Source organism: Typopeltis vanoorti, chromosome 15 (assembly GCF_054136105.1).
Source record: "Typopeltis vanoorti isolate ZY-2024b chromosome 15, IOZ_Tvanoo_1.0, whole genome shotgun sequence".
In the NCBI taxonomy this organism is placed as follows: domain Eukaryota; kingdom Metazoa; phylum Arthropoda; class Arachnida; order Uropygi; family Thelyphonidae; genus Typopeltis; species Typopeltis vanoorti.
The window spans coordinates 115,313,427-115,337,130 of NC_143563.1; the positions used below are offsets into that span (position 1 = coordinate 115,313,427).

Sequence of the window (23,704 nt, forward strand, 5' to 3'; positions counted from 1 at the left end):
ATGATAATTAACTGACCCATTTTCCTTCTCTTGAGCAACATTCTGATCCTGTAATGGAAGCTGCTGCACATGTATTTTAGGAATGTTTGGCATAACAGCAGTAGGCCAGGATGTATCCCAAGACATCATCATGGATCTACTGTCTTGATGTGAAGAACTGGCACGAGGTGAAATTGCAGCTCCAGGTAATAAGAGCGAGACACCAGGTTCGATATCTTTTATCATACTTTGTGCAACTTGAAGAGAAGGATAATTGAGGTGATACAGAACAAGGAACTAATATTTGATTATCTGTACTTAGCCCTGATTCTATGTTATTTGAGCGAGTTTCAATTAACTCAACAGTATTAAGAATAGGCATCGTATTCATTACTGGGATTGACAATGAATCTTGGAGCAAACTGTCAAAAGATGCCAACGCCTGTGATTCCTCAATTTCTATTATTGTGTCTTCACTTTGTTGCGATCCTTTTACCAACACTGAACTCTGGATAGATGGAAATGAGTTCTGAGTTGGACTAGGATATATATTTGAATTAGAAACAGAAATCTCATTTAATGGATAATCAGTTCCTGACAGTTCTAACCTTCCTTCACTTGTGAACGACTTTATTGACCTGTTGGTATCTTCTGGTGTGTCTAATTCATTTACTTTTGATGACACATTGGCCTTCATGCCATTACTGTTAGAACCACGAAGATATCTACTTCGAGGTCTTCCTCTTTTCTTCTTAATTACTGGTGGCAATTCTGTGCTGCGTTTTTTCTGTTGCACCTCAGCAAGTAACAAGGCCTGGTTACTTGAGTCATGTTCACTCTTCTCCTGAATATCAATACTGGAAGTATCCCTCTGTGCAACTTCTGTACAGATCTCAACATTCAAACTTTTAGCAGCACTAAGCAGCGTGGCAAGTTGGTCCTGCAAAATGATCACTTCACCCTTGTACATAAAATCTATTATCATTTTTAAATCCGTGTATTTTATATCTTTGAGAATAACAACTGGATGTTTACAAGAGTTTTCAAGAAATATGTCATGAAAGAAAGAACTGCAGGCAGACAACACTATTTTGTGTGCTTTGAGTCTCTTACCTTCACATACTAAAGTCACATCGACAAAAGTTTCAGTAAACAGTAACTCATTAAAAGTAGTTAGTACATTGACATGGTGATTATTCCTTCTTAAACAGATCTGCTGAGCCTCCATCTTCATAATCTAGTAACAATTTTTTTTTTTTAAGATAACCAGTAACAACTTGTAAAAATGAAATTAGCACCTAAATTGTTATATCTTTACCAGCAATACAATGGTTCATACACGTGTAAATTAGGCCTAACTCGACGCGTACACGAAACTCCAATCAGTAAAAAATGACACTGGATTACTGACTAACGAAAACTAAAAAAATTTAAACAAATTGTTTCCCGAACGGAAAAAACTGAATTCGGCTATTTCAAAAAAAATAATAATAATAAGTATTAGTTCGCGTGTAGAAATTGTCGTGATAAGATTTTTTTTGGTAATTTTTACAATTTTTTTTTGAAATAAATAAAAAAAAAAAACATCTTAAATAAAAAAAATTTTTTTTAAATTTTTTATTTTTCGGGTAAGTTATTAACCGAAATATCCAAATTATTAGTAATAATTCGATAAAACTCATATCTAGTTCTAGAGTTTTTTATTACTACGGCCCCTGAACGCTGAACAGTACTGAAGTACCCAATGTGGCCCTCACGGCGAAAGGTTTGGAGACCACTGCTTTAGATCATTTAACTATATTGGTTCTTCATTTGTTTCTTGCCTTATTACTTGTTTTATTTCAATTTGATTATTATTGTATAGATGCTGGGTGTAGTGATTGGTCCATTCTTTTGTGGAGGGGCCTTCTAATTGTAGATTATCCTTTGTTTCTTGAATCAATTTTTTTTATGATTTTATAGCTCTTTAGTTGAGGTCCATTTATGTCATGCTCTAATCTTGATTCAAATTTTTCCCAGTCTTGTCTTCTGATTTTCTTGGTTTCTGTTCTTGTTATTGCACTGATCCTGTTATATTCTATTTCATTTCCTATGGTTCTGTCGTTTAACCATTTAAGATCGATTTCTTTTTTCTTTCTTATCAAAGATACTATTTCTGGGTTCCAGGTTCTTAGTCCTTTCCTTTTTCTTCGCAGTTCCTATGGCTTCATATGCTATTTGTTTTACTATTTGCTTAATGTTTTGCCATTCATTTTCTACATCTGTATCTTCATTTATTTTCTTTGTATGATTTGTAAGTCTTCTCTAATATAGTTCTCTGATACTATCTTGCTGTAACAGTTCTATCTTAAATTGCTCCTGCTTTTGTTTTTGTGTTCTTGTATTGTTTCTATTTTTCTGGTTTGGGATCTTAATTGTACTAATTAATAAATGCTGGTCTGAGTCAATATTGCATCCTCTGTATACTCTGTAATTTCTTACCAACTTCTTCAGCTTTTCACTCACTATTATATAACAATGCTGCTTTTATATCCTCTGACTTCCCATGTATATTTATGTATATCTTTATGTTTAAAGAAGCTGTTGATGATTTTCAAGCTATTATAGGCCACAAATTCCCTGAGTTCTCTTCCATTGTTATTTATGGTGTTTTCTCTTTGATTACCTATTATTTTTAAATTAAATATTTAATGTATTTGATCCAATTCTAGCTTTGAAATCGCCTGCAATGATTAAGTAATCTCTACTTCTTTCGTCTAGGAAATGTCTCACCAACCCATTCGGAACTCTGTCGCTTTGTTTCGGGATTGTAGGCGAAATACCAACTCTCATTTCCCGTAATGATTTTGTCAAAGAAATTTTCGTCTGCTATCGCGATAATTTTCTGATAAGATGTGACTCGATCTTCTCTTTGCTCAGCAATCAAGGCACATGGACATAATGCGCTTACAACTTCTTCTCCTTCCTCAAATCTTCACTTAGAATGACACTCTTAGAGATATTTGAAGCTTCTGCTATCATCCGTGACGTGATTCGACGATCGCTCTTTACCAAATCGGCAACAGTATTTTCCTTAATTTCCAATCGATGTGGGACTGCCACTTCTCTTATTATCTGCTACCGACTCTCTTCCGCCACGAAATTGCGAGTACCACCTTGAAGATCAGTTCAGACCAACCCTCAGCTGTTCAAGCAAAATGTGAACAGATTCCTCCTTTCTTCTATTCCTCCTCTTGTTGCCCGCACACAGTAACTAATATGCTATGTGGACCAGATATTAAAAAAAAAAAAAAAAAAAAAAAAACGAGACATAAGGAAAATTAAAGAGGATTCTTTGGGAGGATATGAAACACAAAGTATTCACAAGATTTCAAAAAACATATTTTCAATATTTAAAGTCTAATACACTATACTTGCTGTTAATGGAAAGCATTGAATACATAAGGGGTACTTAAATTGTCCTACGATAGAAGTGAAGAATGCATATTAGATAGTATAATATTACTTTTCATAGGTTTTAGTAGCTTGACAGTATTAAACATTCCTTAGACTAATGAGTCCGCGCGGTTAGCCTAGTGGCTTTGCGCTTCGCAACCATATGCCTGGGGAAGGAGTGTCCTAGGTTTGATTCCCGTCGGAGGCGTGAGGAGCTGAAGGATCTTCCTCAGCCATAGCCAAGTTAGCTGGTCTTGGGCGCGGGTAGTAGGGTTTTTTCCGCCAATTTATCTGGTGTTTTTCATCCTGCAAGCAGGCAAACCGGCCCCGTGAATACACAGGGATACAGCCAAGAATACCTTGCGGCATAGGAGTGACCATTCTATCCTCGTATTTTGGATTACGAAATCCAAGCATGCTTGGAAGGTTGTGGGCCTTAAAGGCCTGTTAAAGCCTTTGCTCCCTCCGAATATGCTCCCTCCATCCTCTGAGGAGCGAATTTTCTTGCTACTAAGATATTGCAGTATAGCGTTGTAAATTCATTTTTTTTTTCTTTTTTTTTTAATAATAAATTTAGTTTAATCCTTTATCCAAGTGTGAGCAAACAAAGTTTGCGCCTGAAAGTATCTTCAGGACTGGGGTAAGGTGATACAACACCAGGGCAACTCGTTGCAAAGGTGGAGCAAGATACCAACACTCCTGTCTCGGTATCTCCTATAATGCAAATCACATCTCCTTGCGGATATGTTATGCATTAAGGGAAGGGCCACTACCCAGACTAGTTTCGACCTTTATTGAGGTCTCTTCAGTGGGAGCCAGGCCCAAGCTGAGATACCAGGCAGAAGCATTCGCAGGTCATCTCTACCTATAGGAGTTGCCAAATGGTGTGCCACCCTTTTTTATGGAATAGAGTTTTTTTTTTTTTTTAGTTTTGATGCCATTCTTAGAGAGAATAGTTAGATAGAGAGAATAGTTGGATTTAACATATGTGATGGAGTTTGGTTTCTGGACTGTGATGTGAAAGCTTACTGTGCTTAATATAACATTTTATTATTACATACCAGAACTGGGCAAAGTACTCTAAATTTCCAGTAAAATTCTTTAGAATTCTTCTTCTGCCCAAGAAATTGGTCTACAAAAGTTCTTCAAAAGTACTTAAAGTATCTTGCATTGTAGTCTTTAATCTGTACAAAGCACGAAAGATTTACTTTTAGGAGTCAGGATTTCAAAAGTGTTTACAGTAAAAGCTACTAGTTTCCAACATATTTTAAGTATTGTTGACCAACTCTATTCCATGACTAGTTTTTTTTTCCTTCGATTTACTAGCAAATTTAAATTTAGCATTTGTAATTAACCTAATGGAATACATCGCATTTTTGCAGGTGATAGCAGCATGCGAGTCTCCTGGCAACTATGAACTGGTAAGTATCTGATATTATCACATTATTGTTAATCTCGCTTGAGTGCCAGTTACTGTAATTTTTTTTTTTTTTTTTTCATTTTTGAACATATTGTTGACAGGCAATTTTACTACCAAAGTGCACAGGCCAGATTTTCATATAAAAGCACGACTTGTAATATGAAAAGTAATTGAATTGAAATTTGTTGGGTTGAATTCGGTTGAGGAAGTATGATTATGAATTAGCTGCTCGCGTTTTTTGATTACAGTAGTGTGATATTGTTGGGACTTCCGAATGATATATTTAGAGGTAAGCTTTCTTCCTTTTGACTATTTTTGTGATTACAGATTGCTTAGCTAGTAGACTCTTGCGTGAGTTTAAAGGATTTGTCAATAGACTCTCCTAGTTCGTCAGGAATAAGACATCGGAATATTCCTTCATTGTACACAAGGATGAAGAATGTAAAATATATCAAGGACGCCATTCAACATTTAAACAAAGATATGTCACTTGACATTCTCAAATTCATTTTAAAGAAATTTGAAACGGATTATCCTGGTTGCTTGAATCTCTTCACTCAAGTAAATGACCCCGAAGACGATGATTTAGACATCGAAGAAGACATTACACCTGTTTCACCTACAAAGACTCCCCGACAGTTCTATTGTTCACAGGAGGAACAATCTAATAAAAGACGCAGAACATCAGAAGGTGGAATGGAAGATGATGTAACAGCTCACCAAAATCAGGTCACCCAAGATAGAAAAGAAAAGGTCCCTCCAGTTATCCTTCGAGATAAAGATAAATAAATGGACCTCAGTCTCAAGATCCCTAGGAGAACAAAATATCAATTTCTCCTGGGCAAGAAATACTGAAGAGGGTGTAAAGAGTCATCCTACCACTGTCACAGATTATCGCGTGATGATGAAAATGCTGGACAACTCTAAATTGCCCTTCCACACCTTTGCACTATCAAGCGAGAAGAACTTAAAAGTGGTTCTAAGAGGAGTGGCTGAGGGCATCACAACTGATGAGATCACAGCTAACCTCATCAGTCAAAGATTGACCCCAATCAAAGTCAGTAGGATGCTGAGGTCAGATAAAATACCAATGCCACTGGTATTGGTCGAAATCTCCAATACACAAAAAAGAATCTATGAAGTTACTGACATTTGTAAACTTAAAATTACAACCGAACCTCTAAGGAAGAAGGCATTGGCAGGGCAGTGCCACAGATGCCAAAGGTTTGGGCACCCCCCAAAAACCTACAGAGCTGCCTACAGATGCCTAAAATGTGGTGAGGTTCACCAAACTAACTCTTGCACCAAGCCCAGATCCACACCTGCCTGCTGCGCCAATTGTAGAGGACCACATGCTGCTAATTACAAGGGATGCCTTTTCCATCCAAAAAACCGTGGATCAACAAGAACGAACCACGCTCCTCCAAGCAATGACACAAACAACCAAACAGGTTACCCTCCAGATCATAATACCTCGCATTCAGCAGCACAGGAAGGCACTTGACCTTCATCCATGTCCAACTCATATGCAGAAGTGGTAAGAACCTGGATTCCTTCATCACAAGAGCGAAGAAGCTCTAAACTCACATCAGCTTTAACCTCGTCACTTGAAACAATGCTGCATGAATTCAGCAAAGCAAGCAAGCACCTCACCATCTTCCAGAAAGAGATTCTATCTAGAAACCCAATCCATATTAACAGCTTTCTATAATTATTATTATTATTATTATTATTCAGGCCTCAAAGGAGTCAAAAGACTCATCGAGGGAGGTCCTTTCTAAGACATAAAGTCTGTCAAGACTCATCGAGGGGAAGTCCCCCCCTGAGAAACACAAAGTTTATCATACCACTCCTTAAACCCACTGACCGTTCTCGCTCCCACCACTCCATCAGGCAATGCATTCCACGGCTCAACCACCCTCCACACAAAGAAACCACTCCTTACCCTCTTGCTCACAGTTTCCTTTCGTAACTTCCAGGGATGGCCTCTTGTCATCACTCCTTCCCGCTGATCAACCAAGCGAAAGAACTCCCCAGTGTCAACCCTGTAACCACCTCTCAACAGTTTAAAAGTCTCAATCATATCACCTCTCCTTCTTCTATCCACCAAACTCTGCAGTCCACATTCTCTCAGCCGATCCTCATAACTATCCTTGTACAGTCCTGAAACCATCTTTGTCATCCGTCTTTGTATCCTTTCCACGGTTAATTTATCCCCTTCAAATCCTGGGGACCAAATCTGAGAACAATAGTCCAAGTGTGGTCTGATCAGAGACTTATACAACGGAATGATAACCCTCTTATCTCTGCAGGTCAGTGTCCTTCTCATAATAGCAGCAATCCTCTGTGTTACCTTCACCACCTTTGCAATATGTCCCCTAAACTTCAGGTTTCTATCAATCATCAACCCCAGATCTCTTGTCTCCCCTACTTCCTCCAGTATAACTCCTCCCATAGAGTATGCAGCATCCCATCGATGTTTCCCAAACCTCAAACCTCAATTTTTTAAACTAATGTTTAAAAAATTTAAACCAAATTCCCTCATGATAACAGCATAGAATGCCAATGGGCTTAACAAATAAAATTCTTGAGTTGCAAAAAGATACAATCCCGATATAATCTTGATCAGTGAATCCCACCTCAGACCATCAAACAACCGAAAACTAAGAGGTTATATTTTATATAGGACAGACAGACTTAACTCTAGTGGAGGCGGCACAGCTATTTTTATTAAACATTATTTGAGCCACAACTCCTTGACTCGCCCCCAAACTCTAAACCTTGAGGTGACAGGTGTAGAGGTGCACACTAATAATGCAGGCAAACTCAAAAGCTATGCAGCATACAATCCTCCCAGCATTCCACTATTGACAGCAGACTTAGACTCCATTCTTGGCTCCACAGATTCCATAATTATAGCAGAAGACCTAAACTCCAAGCATACAGCCTGGTTCAGTTCGTACCTTATTCAACTACACATCACTCAACTCATCAATAGTAGCTGGACTCACTGAGCCCATCCACTACAGCCCATCAGGAAGTTCTGATGTATTAGACATAGTTATCCTCGGAAACATCAAATATCAATATCAGCTGGAGACATTAGAAGAGCTTAACTGAGATCATAATCCCAGCCTGCTCAGGCTAGGACTTCAAGATCAGCTCTCACCCCATCTTTCTTTCTTACCATGGGACAAGCTCTCTAAGGTTCTCACAGTCCACATTGGTCCACCCCCCCCCCCCCCCGTCATTCGTAAAAAAGAAGAAATAGACCAAGCTGTAAGCAATTTAACTAGGCAAATCAACACAGCAATAGCATCAGTCATTGAAACCACTGTCTTCCACGCTCCCAACTGGATCCCAGAAGAGATAATGGACCTGATCAGGGCCAAATATAAAGCCAGAAAGTGATATCACAACACTAGAGCCCTGCAGGACAAAAAAACCTTAAACAACCTGAACAGACAGGTTCGAGAAGCCCTCCAGATGCACAGGAATTCCAAATAGGAATCCAAACTCATGGAAATCAACTCAGAAGATAACTCCATGTGGAAATTTGTAAAATCTCTTTATACCAAAAGACAACCCCTTCCCCCTTTGAAGACCATTCTTGGAATTGCACACTCAGATGAAAAAAAGTAGAGACCCTAATTGACAATCTGGAAAATCAATGCAGCCCATCTTATGTAAACTTAAATATAAATCTCATTTACAAAGTTCATCATAAAGTTAGAAATGCACTAAGACAGCCTAAGGATGATTCAGAAACCATCACTCCCACATCTCCAACAGAAATAATAAATATTATTTCCCATCTGAAGAACAAAAAGGCTCCTGGCCCTGACGGCATTACCAATAGAACAATAAAGCTACTCCCATGGAAATCCATAATTAATCTAGTTAATATTACCAATTCCATTTTAAGATTCCAGTACTTTCCCACAGATTGGAAAATCCCTGACATTATACCTCTGAAAAAGCCTGGTAATAACCCACAACTTCCCCAAAGCTACGGGCCCATCAGTCTTGGCAAAATAACAGAAAAGGTCATCCTATCAAGACTACAATCAGCAGTGGACAAACAGAAAATAATCCCAAATGAGCAATTTGGGTTTCGCAAAGCTCACAACACAGTACAACAAATTCACCGACTAACAGAACATATCACCCATGGTTTTAATTGGCACCTTCACACTGCTGCTGTACTTTTAGATGTTGCCAAGACCTTTGATAAGGTCTGCCATCAAGGCCTTATCTTTGAAGATATCAAACTAATTGAAAACAATATCCCAATTAAACTAGTGAAACTCATATATTAGTGAAAGATACATGCAAGTAAAACTCAACAGAATGGTGTCATTAAGGTGCAAAATTCTGGCGGGAGTACCTCAGGGTTCTCTTCTGGCCCTAATACTTTCACAACTTACATAGCAGATATTCCTCTCAATTCAAGAAAAACTACTACGGCCCTTTATGTCGACGACACCGCTATTCTAGCAAGATCGCTCAGCCCTCGCCTAGCAATCACCAGATTGCTGGGCGAGGGCTTTATTGCAGACCTTCCTTCTTTTCAAGAAGGAAGGTCTGCAATAAAGAAGACATCCTGCTCTCTGGTCATAAGATCCCATGGCAATCAGGGACCAAATATCTTGGGGTATTAATGGATAAGAAACTCCTTTTTAACAAGCACATCAATCTCATTGGCTCCAAATCTTCCAAAGTAATAGCACAGCTCTACCCATTGATCAACCGCAAGAGCAAATTGAACCTACATAATAAATTGCTTCTTTACCGGATGGTAATACGTCCAGTCATTACCTATGCCTCACCAGCATGGAGTCACACTTGAAGATCAAACATTTTGAAATTGCAGAGAATCCAAAACAAATGCCTTAGGATGATCCTGGATGTACCGTGGTTCATCAGAGATTCACAGATTCACCGAGAAACCAGCATTCCATACATCTCCTCCTTCCTTCGTGATCTTGCAGAAAAATTCTTCGTGAATTCAAATTCACATTCAAACCCACTGATCATACAAGCTGTCAATTACAATGAGACTGATTACTACAAACTCAAAAGACAGAAGGCTATTTTTCTCTCAACTGATCATAGCTAACACAACTGCCCCCAGAGGGCGAGCTTAATTGCTCAGAAATCTCCCATTCCCAAACAACTCTCATTACAGATAAAGGGGAATATGAAAAGCACTAGTGCTTCACCCATCCTGTCAGTAACGTTAATGGTAATGGTTAAATGAAAAGTAATACTCCCTTCGTTGACTGACTGCTGAATTAGACAAGACAACACCAAAAGTCTTAAGTCAAGTAATTTGAATTGAGCAGATGCAATTGATGCAGAATTTAATCTTTTCTTAGCTTGTGGTTATTCCGTCTTTTCTATTGCTTTAAGCAGTGTGTTCTTCTCTCAAGAGACAGAGAAAGAGACAAAATTCTTTAGAATTAGAATTCACAATAATTTTCATTTGTTCATTATGTAATATAACCCAGTCATAAAGAATGGAACTGGTTTAAAAAAAAAAATAAATAAATAAAATAATTGATTGCTTAAAAATTTACAGCATACAGACAACTTAAATGCTGACGAATTAATTAGAAGTAACACTGCTTTGTTTGTATACTGTTCCATTTGATTGACAAATGCAGTAATATCTTAAATAATAACTGTTTGCAAAATAATGTTAAATACAGTTTCTGTTACCAATGAGCTTCATAGAGGATGAAACACTACAAAATTAAAGCCACACGGTTGGATTTTTGTAGGTTAGCATATGAAATCAGTGCAACACTAGACTAAGTGAAAATAGTAACAGTGTAAAAGCAAAAGATCAGATATACTTTGGTAGTCTAGCTGAATTGTGTAATACTATTGTGATATGCTAGATCAGGACTATCCAAAGCACTGCCCACGACTGCATGCGGACCGCGGTGAGATTTTGTACAGCCCGCCTGTGGGTTTTGATTTTTGATGAGCGAAAAAAATCACAATTTGAATCGAAGCGTATTAGATATTTTAATTCTATCAGTAATGGATAATCTCGATGTTGGTAATTTTATTTGGTGTTTTTATATCAAACCCACATGTTTTTCAAATATTAGATGTGTCAAAGAAGCGTTCTTACACTGTTTTGTTCCAACGCGCATGCTCCGGGCGCTCAGGGGAACGTGAGAGCGCAATTAGTGTTGTTCGTTTGTTCAGCTATCGAGGTTGTGTTGCTGCTGCTCACCAAATTACTAGATATACATTGTGGTGCAGCCCTCGGATAAATATTTTTTTTAATGCGGCCCTCCGATTACCTAAGGTTGGACAGCCCTGTGCTAGATCATCGAGAAAGAGTATCAAATAATCACTCCCATATGTGATTACTTTATACTATATATACTAGTAACATGTTTTATTTTCCGTTAAGTATGGTTCTTCACAATTCAACTGCATAACATTATTCTGAAATATATAAATTATAAGTTCTATTCTTTTATGTTCTGTTTAAATGAATTATTCCTAACTAAGATGAGGACTCCAGTTGCTCTCTGCATCCATTATCATACAAAGTTCTCTCCCACACCCCCATTTCTAGTTTTTTCCTCCATGTATAGCGTCAAATATTCAATCTCTCATGTTTCTTTTTTGAATTTGGCAATATAATATTAAACTTTTGCATGCACACTGTTTTTAATGTAATGCATTTCTAGTTTGAGAGAGCATTTTTAGAAGACTAGTAGAACAGGAACCAAAAAGCTTTCAAACTAATCTTCAAATACTAATAAACCAAGTGTTAGGCAATCATTTGTGGTATGGATGAATTCTTTCCTGTGTAACAGGAAACAATTTATTCACCACATTTGAGTTTCTCAGGAAGAATTATACAAACGATTGATTTTTTCGTAGTTTAGATCATGCAAAAGCAACTAAAAGCTAAGAGGAGAGTGAATTATGTTTATGAACTATTTCTATTCTCTGGTTGGTTTGCATGTTTTGTAAAATTAAAAAAAAAAATAGTAAAAATCCTCTGTATGGGATTTTCCAACCAAAGAGTGTTGTAACTACACACATTTATTCTAACATAAACGTTTCCAGAGTGAAACGTTTATGTTAGAAAGAATAATAGAAACTAAGTAACTGATTGAATAAAATGATCAACGATTTTCTTGAAATGCTGGATAATTCGCAACATCATGACAGACCGTTATGTTAAGGCTAAAATATTTATGTTAAAGCTATTTTATTATTATTAAGAGAGACCCACGAGGGAGTCAGGGACTCATCGAGCCAAGCCACATACTACATGCATCAGCTATAATATGTGTGCTTGAATTCATTCAGACTGCTTGCATACACAACATCCAGTGGCAATCCATTACAGTCACACACCACCCTATGAGAGAAAAATCTAGCCCTCGCCCTATTCTTAGTGACATTCATTCTCAGCTTCCAAGGATGCCCTCCTGTCCTTTGCCAGCCCTGCATAAAATTAAAAATTACACAAACTAAAATCCTGTATGACCCTTTCAGAAGTATGTAAGGCTCAATAATAATAATATTATTATTATTATTCAGGCCTCCATGGAGTCAAAAGACTCATTGTGGGAGGTTCTTCTTAAGAAACACAAAGTCTATCATACCACTCTTTAAACTCATTGACTGCTCTTGCTCCCACCACTCCATCAGGCAATGCATTCCAAGGTTCAATCACCCTCCACACAAAGAACCCACTCCTTACCCTCTTGCTCACAGTTTCCTTTCGTAACTTTCAGGGATGGCCTCTTGTCATCACTCCTTCCCGCTATTCAACCAAGCGAAAGAACTCCCCAGTGTCAACCCTGTAACCACCTCTCAACAGTTTAAAAGTCTCAATCATATCACTTCTCCTTCTTCTATCCACCAAACTCTGCAGTCCACATTCCTTCAGCCGATCCTCATAACTATCCTTGTACAGTCCTGAAACCATCTTTGTCATCCGTCTTTGTATCCTTTCCACAGTTAATTTATCACTCCTCTTTTTCTTGTTTGCTAGTGTCTGCCATCTACAAATTCTAAATCAGTCTTCATAATCAATAGTGAACAATCCTGATATCATTTCTAACACTCTTCTTTGCACTCTCTCCACTGCATCAGAATCACAACAGAAACCAGGAGACCAGTCTGCGCACAAAAGTAGTCCAAGTGAAGTCTTATCAAGACCTTGTAAAGAGACAAAATGACATCCTTATCTTTACATGCAAACCTTCGTTTCGGCTTTCATTTATCTTTCGAGTTGTATTTGCAATCTTTGCTACATGGCCCCTGAACTTTAACTTGCAATCTACTGACACTCTAAGATCCATAGCCTGATCAGTTTCTTCTAGCATAAACCCACCAATATAAAACAACACTGGATATCTAATCATGCCAAAGTGCATGATTTTGCATTTACTGACATCCATTTTCTCATGCCTACAATTCCAGCCTATTCAAATCATTCTGCAAGTGCCACATATCAGTCAGCAACATTCCTGATTACCCTACCAATCTTCGCATCATCAGCAAATAGTTGTATGTTGCCTGTCAAATCCTTCGTAATATCATTAATATATAGATTGAATGACTGTGGACCAAGCACTGATCCTAATGATACACCACAAGTTACCTTAAATCTTTCAGACTCCCATCCCTTGTATACCATTTTTTGATATCTGTCAGTCAACCATCATCTTATCCACATTAATATTTTATAAAATTCAACCCATATTCTCCAGTTTATGCAACAGTCTTCCATGCTGTATTCTGTCAAAAGCTTTAGCAAAATCCAAAAGTTTCATGGTGTATCCATTCCTCTTGTCTAGTTCAATGGTAACATTATTATAGAATGTGAGCAAGTTGCTAAAACACGACCTTCCCTTAGTAAATCCATGTTGTTCATTGCAAAGTAGAGATTCACTGTCAACCCATTTCTGAATCCGAGCTCTAACCAATGTTCCAAAATCTTCACCACCACACCTGAGATATTGATTGGTCAATAGTTGGATACATTGGTCTGTGCACCACACTTTTGCAACGGGATTACTATACATTCTTTCCATTCCTGCAGATTCTTCCCTGTTTTGAGACTCAAATTATATAGCCTGACCAAAGGAATAGCCAGTTCAGCTGAACAAAGTTTTAGTATTCGTGCTGATATCCCATCAGTCCCTATTGCTGAATCGTTATTCAGTTTATATAACAGCTCTGAATTTCTTCATTCAGTGAAGTGGTGGCATTGAACTCAATGTTGTATACACCAGGTTGATAACTTTTAGCAAAATGGTCACTCATTAGTTGCACAACCTCTTTTGTATCTGCCACCCTTACACTATCTGCATTCAGAAGAGTTATTCTTTAATATTCATTCTTTCTTTTACTTGCAACATATCGATAGAATTCTTGGATTGTCTTTAAATTACAGAGCCTCTGTGAATATTCTAACACTCTTTGACCTTGTGTTCCTTCTGTGATATGCTGCTTGAGGAAGTTGTCTCGGATCAGCTCAATAAACTCAATTTCGTTTTTCTAATGAGATTTTACTGCTACCCAATCAATATTTAGTAATTGAAGTCTCCCATTATGATTACTCCTTTTGCTACATCGTCTCTATTTGGTGACATTTCTTCATCACTGGCAACCGATCCATCAGGTCTGTAACAACACTCCGCTATGAAATTGATCTTGTCAGATTCCATCTCACACTAGATGGCTTCAAATTCACTGCCACATGAAATACTATTACTAGTACTACAATCATAAGTCTTAACATTAACTGGATTCAAGTTGTTGTTAAAGAGAGTGGAGAGCGTATGTGCGCAAAATGCAGGCAGTTGGAGGAAATAAGTACATTAGATGTATCGATATCCGACTTTGTTGCTCCAGGAACGGAGAATGAATGTAGGAAGACAAGTAGTATGATAGGAGAGAATGAGAAAATAATGGTTGATAGTGTGGAAGGTGTGAGTGACTGTGGAAGTTTAGGAGATGGTTTTGTTTGGGAGAGTGAATTTAGATTAAGAGTGACTGACCTGCAGAGGGAGATAGATGAGTTGAAAGAGGAGGTGGAATGTCTAGTGAATGAGAGCAGAAGTATGAAAGATAAGATTAGGAGAATGGAAGAGATGAATGCAAGGCGAATCAGAGTAGGAGAGAGAGAGAATTTAAGGAGTATGAGTGAGAGGTATGGGGGTGCTAGAAGAGGAGAGATTGGAAACAGTAGAAGAGAGGGAATGAGAGAGAGATATGGAAGTGCTAGAAGAGGAGAGAATGGAAACGGTAGGAGAGATGGAATGAGAGAGAGATATGGAAGTGCTAGAAGAGGAGAGAATGGAAACGGTAGGAGAGATGGAATGAGAGAGAGGTATGGGAATGCTAGAAGACGAGCGGATGGAAACAGTAGTAGGAGAGACAGAATGAGAGATGGATATGGAAGTGCTAGAAGTGGAGAAAATGGAAACAGTAGGAGAGAGGGAATGAGAGAGATGTATGGGAGTGCTAGAAGAGGAGAGAATGGAAACAGTAGAAGAGAGAGGTATGGGAATGAAAGAAGAGGAGAGAATGGAAACAATAGGAGCGATGGAATGGTAAGAGGTATAATGTATGGTAACTCAATGATCCGTGGTGTTCAAGATAGGATGCGTGAGGAGTGTTTGCCAGGAGGAACAATAGAAAGGGTGGCTATGGCAATTAAGAGAAGTGAAAGGGTGGATGAGATGATTGTGATGGTAGGAACGAATGACTTGAGTGGTAATGTAAGTCGGGCAGCGAGAGATATGAGATTTTTGCTTGAGACTGTACGGAAGAAGACAGAGAGAGGAAAAATAGTGTGCATGTTGCCTAGGTATGATAATGATGAGCTGAGCAGAAGAGCGGTGATATTGAATGGCATAATAGCGAGAATGTGTGACAAGAGAGGACTGGTATATGTGGATGCTTGGAGTGCGTTTGAGGAAAGAGAGGAGTTGTTTGCGAGAGACCGTTTACATTTGAATGAGGAAGGATGTAGGCATCTGGAGAGATTGCTGTTCTGAATGAGTCAGTGTGTCCCAGGGAGGATGATAGCAGGGGTGGCCTCTTGTGGGAATGGATACTTGGGAGAAGGGAGACAATGTCAGGTAAGACTGAGCCCAGTGGAGTCTAGAAGGGATAATGCTGGGTATAGAAACAATGGCATTTATATGCTGTATACTAATGCCAGGAGTATCCGGAATAAGGGAGAGGAATTGGTGGCGCAGATAGCATCAGCCTGGCCAAAAATTATTGCGATCACTGACACGTGGTTGACAGAAGAGGATATAAAAACAGGAATAGAAGTCGCTGAGTATAGCATTTTTCGCCAGGATAGGAGGGGAAAGCGTGGTGGTGGGGTGCTGCTTATGATAAGTGATGACCTATGTCCTCTAAGAGTGGAGAATTTGGAAGGTAGTGAGACAAATGATTTTGAGAGCATATGGTGTGAGGTAGAGGTAGGCAAGACAGGATATTTAGTGGGGTGTTGCTACAGACCCAGGAGCACAGAGGAAGGGGACCAGGAGATGTTTAGACAGCTAAGTTTGGCAAGTGCAAGAAGAATGATTGTTATGGGAGATTTTAACTTCAGTAGTATAAATTGGAGAGAGGAAGATGCATGTAACAATAGGGGAATGGAATTTCTAGAATTCTTGAGGGACAAATGTCTTAGGCAACATGTAACAGAGGGAACAAGAGGTTCAAAAATTTTGGATTTGGTTATAGCATCAGAAGAGTTGATAATAACTGAGTTGACGTCTCTCCCACCAGTTGGAGAGAGTGACCATATGGTTTTGACTTGGAAAATGAATAGACATGCAGGAGTATCGAAGAGGCATGAACTTATGTGGAATTGTAATTTAGGTGATTATAATATTCTGAGACATAAACTTCAGGAAGTTTCATGGAGGGAGGAATTGAAAGGCTGGGATATCACCAGTGCGTGGGAAATTGTGAAAGAATATTTGTTATCAGCAATGGTAAGTTGTATACCACGAGTGAAGAAGAGGGCGCAATTTGGAGTAAAGTGGATGACAAACAATATTAAACAGGAATTGCATGCGAAAAAGAGGCTATGGAAGAGATATAAGGAGACAGGTGAAGAGATGCATGAGGAATATAAGACACAGGCCAGAAGAGTGACTAGGGTGGTAAGGTAAACGAAACTGGAATATGAGAGGAGATTGGCCCTAAGATCCAAAGAAAATCCTAGGGAATTTTTTAGCTATGTGGCCAGTAGGAGGAGAAATGACTGTGGAAGAATGATATTGTGGGATAAAAATGGGAATAGAGTGACTGATGTAGAGGACATAGTGGAATTGTTCAATGAACACTTTATTGGAGTATTTCATCCTAGAGGAGTCAGTTTTAATGCTAGAGGGATAGGACTGGTACGAGGTCTGGAGGTAGAGGAGGAGAGTGTGTTTCAGATACTGAGTACTCTGGATGTCAGTAAAGCTGTGGGACTGGATGGTATTTCGCCACGAGTTTTGAGAGAATGTGCTAGGGAATTGACAATACCTTTAACGTGGCTTTTCAATGAAAGTCTGGCTTTGGCAAAGGTGCCCAGGGAATGGAAGGAAGGTAAGATAGTGCCATTGCATAAGGGTGGTAACAGACTGGAAGTGTCTAATTATAGGCCAGTCTGTGTGTCATCAGTAGTTGTTAAGATCTTGGAGAAAGTAGTGAGAGACCATGTACAGCATTGGGCAGATGAGGGTAATGTTATCTGTGAGAATCAACATGGATTTGTGAAAGGACGCTCTTGTTTTAGCAATATGCTAGCCTTTTATAATAAAGTTACAAGAGCATTAGATGAGGGAAAGGCATATACTGCAATTTTCTTAGACTTGGCGAAGGCATTTGACAGGGTGCCACATGATAAGCTGATATTTAAGTTGCAGCACATGGGTCTGGATGTCAGATTGGTCAACTGGATTCAGGATTGGCTGTCTGATAGGTATCAGAGAGTTGTGTATGGTGGAGCAGTTTCCAAGAGGCAGAGGGTTACAAGTGGGGTCCCACAGGGCTCAGTACTAGGACCTATATTGTTTAACATTTATATCAATGACATAGCCAGTGGATTGCAGGGGGATATTCAGTTGTTTGCGGATGATGCGAAGCTTGGAAGGATTATTAGTAATAGTGCAGATGTGGTAGCCCTGCAAGAGGATTTAAATAAGCTAGATAGATGGGCAAATGAGTGGGGGTGTCAGTGTAATGCAGCAAAATCTAAGGTCTTGAGGTTTGGGAAACATCGATGGGATGATACATACTCTATGGGAGGAGTTATACTGGAGGAAGTAGGGGAGACAAGAGATCTGGGGTTGATGATTGATAGAAACCTGAAGTTTAGGGGACATATTGCAAAGGTGGTGAAGGTAACACAGAGGATTGCTGCTATTATGAGAAGGACACTAACCTGCAGAGATAAGAGGGTTATCATTCCGTTGTATAAGTCTCTGATCAGACCACACTTGGACTATTGTTCTCAGATTTGGTCCCCCGGATTTGAAGGGGATAAATTAACTGTGGAAAGGATACAAAGACGGATGACAAAGATGGTTTCAGGACTGTACAAGGATAGTTATGAGGATCGGCTGAGAGAATGTGGACTGCAGAGTTTGGTGGATAGAAGAAGGAGAGGTGATATGATTGAGACTTTTAAACTGTTGAGAGGTGGTTACAGGGTTGACACTGGGGAGTTCTTTCGCTTGGTTGATCAGCGGGAAGGAGTGATGACAAGAGGCCATCCCTGGAAGTTACGAAAGGAAACTGTGAGCAAGAGGGTAAGGAGCGGTTTCTTTCTGTGGAGAGTGGTTGAGCCGTGGAATGCATTGCCTGATGGAGTGGTGGGAGCGAGAACGGTCAGTGGGTTTAAGGAGTGGTATGATAAACTTTGTGTTTCTCAGGGTGGGACTTCCCCTCGATGAGTCTTGACAGACTTATGTCTTAGAAAGGACCTCCCTTGATGAGTCTTTTGACTCCTTGGAGGCCTGAATAATAATAATAATAATAATTATCAACATGCCCTTTCCTCTCCTATCTTGTCTATCCTTTCTAGAAAATACTGCACCCTTTACACTCAGTGCAGTTAGTATGTCTGATTCTGATAGCCAAGTCTCACTAATGCCTACAATCTGAGGTTAGTATAGAAACAGAGTAAGTATTATCCCATAAAGATTCAGTTTAAATGTCCAAATAATCTAATTTCACCTTATGTTATGAATGCTATTTATAATAATTAAAGTGAGATTCCAGCTTCTAATCGAGTCATTAAGAAAGGCTGGGCATCTGCCGGAGAAGGATAAGTTTTGTCAATCATTTCATCCATCTTTTCCCATCTTTATCTTCATATGCAATTTCACATGTACAGAGAGGGAAAGCAAGCAATGTGACTGTTGATGAGATCAAAAATAGGACCACGACAAAGAGTTGAGCATATTTTGGTTTTCTTTGAAACATCACTTAATGATATTTCAAACATTTTTGAAACTCATTTAAGAAACATTAAATAGTTTTCTTTTTGTAATATGTAAGCAACCACTAAAGAATTGTTATGGTTTTCTTTAAAATTTTAATTAATTTCATTGCAAAATGCTAAACGTTTTTTTTATGTAAAATATGGTGAATTTTATAAATTCAGGTGTGTGGAATTTGAACCCAATTTCAGAAATTTTATACCATCCACGTTTTTTCTGCTGCTAAAAAATAATTATTATTATTATTATTACATGACACCCCCAAAGAGTCCAAAGACTTATAGAGGGAAGGCATACTCTACAACCGTCTGTCTTCACCACTCAATCCACCAACTACAGTGAACCACATCATCTACATCAACTGTCAGTGGCCAGATCAGTTTGAAAGTACCAGTTCTTGACTGATCACTGAAGTTAAACAAATCTGAGACCAGTTAGTACTTGGGAAGATTATCAACTGTGAACCCTGGGTGTTGCTTGCATTGATTATTTCTGACCTGGTTGGCCAAGTGGTTAGCATATCCGCTCTCCAGCCAAAAGGCTGCGGGTTCGAATCCTGCTGTGGGCATGAATATTTCTAATTGTGTGTGTGTAAAAATATCACTGGTAGTAATGGGCAGTAGATGGCATTGGATAAGGTTTTATTTATTTCCTGGAAGAGAATTTTGAGCAGCAATGCCTCCCTATTGTGTGTCAAAAGTGTTCTATGGGGTTGAGATCTGGGGAGCGTGCTGGCCACTTGATTCGATTAATATCCTTTTTACCTGTATGTTTAAAAACACATTCATGGCTACAACTAAATGTGGCCATAAATTTATTCCTGCACATGCCCACAATTCCTGGCATACTAAAAATTATATTACAGAAAACAATGTATTATAAATTTCGTACAAATTGAATCGCAGTACCTTTTTTGGCAAAAGTTACAAATTTCCTAAGGATGTAGTTAGGGAATTGATATACAGTGCTTACAAAAAAACTGTGCAGACAGACATTTCACTATGGAATATGTTCACCCCAAACTGTGATGCAGCTCTCACAATGTCGTACCATGCTTAGCACCAAGCGATTCAGGAGTTCTTGTGGCAAACTGACCCATTCTTCCTTCAGAGCAAGGATAAGGCTTTATTTGTTTTCTAGATCATACACGAGCAGTGGAGATACTTCTAGAGGTGAATTTCAAGCAGCAGTGTCTTCCTATTGCATCCCAAACTTGTTCTATGGGATTGAGAACTGGGGAGCATGCTGGCCACTTGATTTGATTAATATCATTGGTTTCTAGAAGTATCTCCACTGCTCGTGTACGATGTGGTATGATTTTTATGGATGACATTGTCATCCATAAAAATGAATTCTTCGCCCACACTGCCACGGAAGAATTGAACATGACGTTGAAGAAGTTTGTTGCAATATTGTTCACCACCCACGGGTGCTTTTTCCATCACTGGCAGCTTGGTGCATCCATTAAGCATAATACCTCCCCATATCTTGATCCCCAGCACCTCCACATTTATCTCTTTCAAGAACATTCTCACGATGGTAAGCAGTACCACTTTCATGCCAAATCAAGTATGTGTCTAGAATCTAGAATCAAGGAAACACTAAAACAACTATCATCTGTAAAGAGTACATTAACCCATTGGTGTCTTGTCCAATTTTTATGGATTCAACACCACTGAAAATGTACTCTACGATGAGCTTTGGATAAAGGGACACAGACTACAGGCCTTCAGATGTAGAAGCCTATTTGTCGCAGATATTATTATTATTCAGGCCTCCATGGAGTCAAAAGACTCGTCGCAGGAGATCCTGTCTAGGAAACACAAAATCTATCAAGACTCATCTCGGGAGGTCCCTCCTAGGAAACACAAAGTCTATCATACCACTCCTTAAACTCATTGACCATTCTTGCTCTCACCACGCTATCAGGCAATGCATTCCACAGTTCAAACACTACCCATGCAAAGAAACCACTCCTCACCCTCTTGCTCACAGCTTCCTTTCATAACTTCCAGGGATCCTGGAATGGCCCTGGACATCATGGCACAATTTGTCGAGATAATTGCTTGCATGTGCTTGAGTGGAGCCAACTTTCCAGCTGACCTGCAGTGGTGAATCGGTTACGTTTTGATATTATAACCAAACATCTGTCTTCGTTCTCTGTGGTAGAGTTATGGTGATCTCTTAGCAAACATCTGGAACACATTCCATTGGTGTGAAATGCAATGCAATGTGAGATTCCAGTAATTTTGCGTTCTTCTTGAAGCTTTCCGATAATTCTTCTTCACGTGAAGTCAACTAGATGATGTCTTTGAGATATTACAAAACATCCAAGTTTGCAACTTTATTTCTTCATGAAAAAGGGCTTTCTTCAAAGTATTCGCTTAACACAGCCTTTTATCCTGTCGAGTGCTATCACATGACCCCCTTTGTGTGAGATTCGAAAATTAGAATGTGTACCTGCTTTCTACTTGAAATTGTCAGTTGTACAAATCGCCACAAGCTGATTTGTGTGAATTTACGGTCGTAATCTTCAGAAATAGTATTCATCCTTAGTGATCACTCTACACACGAGACTCTAAAACTTAATGATGCCATGTGCAAACCAGTACTTAAGGACAAAGAGGGAACCTGCTGGCTTGTTTCTTCAGTGTCTCTTTTGACCATCTTTAGATAGGAAGTGAATTCCATCTCACCCTATTCTGTGGACTTTTTCCTGTTTCCACAAACTTAAAACCACTTTGAAAGAATGTCATTTCCAAACCATAGAGATAATTCAGGAAAATGCAATAAGAGAACTGTGTGTCATGAGAGAAAGTGCATTTCAGGAAGCATTCCAACAATGGAAGAAACAATGAGAATGGTGTATTGTCAGTAGAGGGAACTACTTTGAAGGGAATAGTGTTTAAAATGTTGTAAAATGAGTAATAAAATCTTTATAGTTCAGCATTTTTTTAAACACGACTTGTATATAGAGATAGTGGGAAAGTAATGTGTATTTGTTTATTGGATGCATGCTGTGGCTTTAAAAAAGTTCAACATTTGGTTTCTAGAGTGGGATTTCCAGATTAATGTAAAAGTGAATAATTAGATAAAAAGTATTTAGCTCACCTGTGGTACTCATGTACTATAGAATAGGAGTCATAAAAAAAAAAAAAAAAAATTAAGACCAAACTGGATGTAAACAATTACATTGTATTTTACTAAACTAGTGCTATGTTCGAGACTACCTGATAAGATTCTTTTTGTCATAATTCAACTTTCATTGTCAAAACATTTTTTCAAGTTATAATTTTCTTTATTATAGTATCATTTTTCATGATAAAAATTGTATTTTATTTCAGTATAACTGAATCATTTTAAGGCAACATAAAATTCAGCTAAAACAAAATGTCTGCAGGTTCAATCATGATAATGTATGATAACACTAAACATAAATACAATTACAAGAGCTTTTTTTTTTTATCCCTTATTATTTAAATTTGAAGAACCAAAGTCTATCCCTCATATTTGAAATCATGTTTGGTACTGTAAAAATTGCTTTATACATAAACATACACAAAATATATATGCAATTAATCCATTTTTGTATTCAGTTAGTTTTTATAATCATTATAGTATACAAACTACAATGAAGATATTCAGAAGGATTTTCTTCAAAAGTAAGTGGTAGATGACTGATCTCTAAGCAAAACACCACCACCTTGGTTATTAGAGATACGAAGTAGCTGTTTTCATGTTGGGCAGCATTCTAAAATGGAGTACTAGCATGGTACTGTCTAGAAGAGTCAGTGTGCCGATATACGAGGAGTGATGTCAAGACTGGACTGGACTGGACAGGAGGATAGAATAATTCTGTAATGAATTTTCTGATATCACCAATCATGAAAGAGATCATAAATAAATAGTATCGCTGCCTATCTGAAAAATCCACAAACATTTCAAAAAATAAAAATAAAATAAAGTAAAAATCCACAATCCAAACATGTCGCCAACATCAATGTCCTCAACAAACATAGACAACGTGTACCACCACCAGCTCTTACAGATCAGACTTATTTCTCACAGAACCTCAACTTGCAGCCTCATCATCTACTATGCATCTCAACTCTTGGAATTAAACTCTGTAATTCATTTCATCATAAGAGTAGTGATAGTACTTATGTACTCATTAGGTCTGACCCAGAAATAACAGTAAACCTAGGATTCACTCTTTATGATCTGCTGTGGCACACAATTCCTTGCGACTCCTTCTTGTTGCATTCATTTGCTGTTTTTATCACTTTCAATATTCAATAACCATCATAATATCTTTGATTACTTATATCTGAAGATGTAATATCTCAATTTAAATAATAAA

At 38.4% G+C, this 23,704-nt stretch overlaps 1 protein-coding gene across 1 annotated transcript in view; it reads left to right on the forward strand.

Moving 5' to 3' along the window:
* The window catches only part of LOC150099091 (tensin-1-like), a 780,515-nt gene that overhangs the window by 134,035 nt on the left and 622,776 nt on the right, over positions 1-23,704 (forward strand). The window contains exon 4 of the mRNA XM_090405808.1: positions 4,797-4,835. Within this exon, the coding sequence (XP_090261934.1) occupies positions 4,797-4,835 (39 nt within the window). The remainder of the gene's footprint in view (positions 1-4,796; positions 4,836-23,704) is intronic.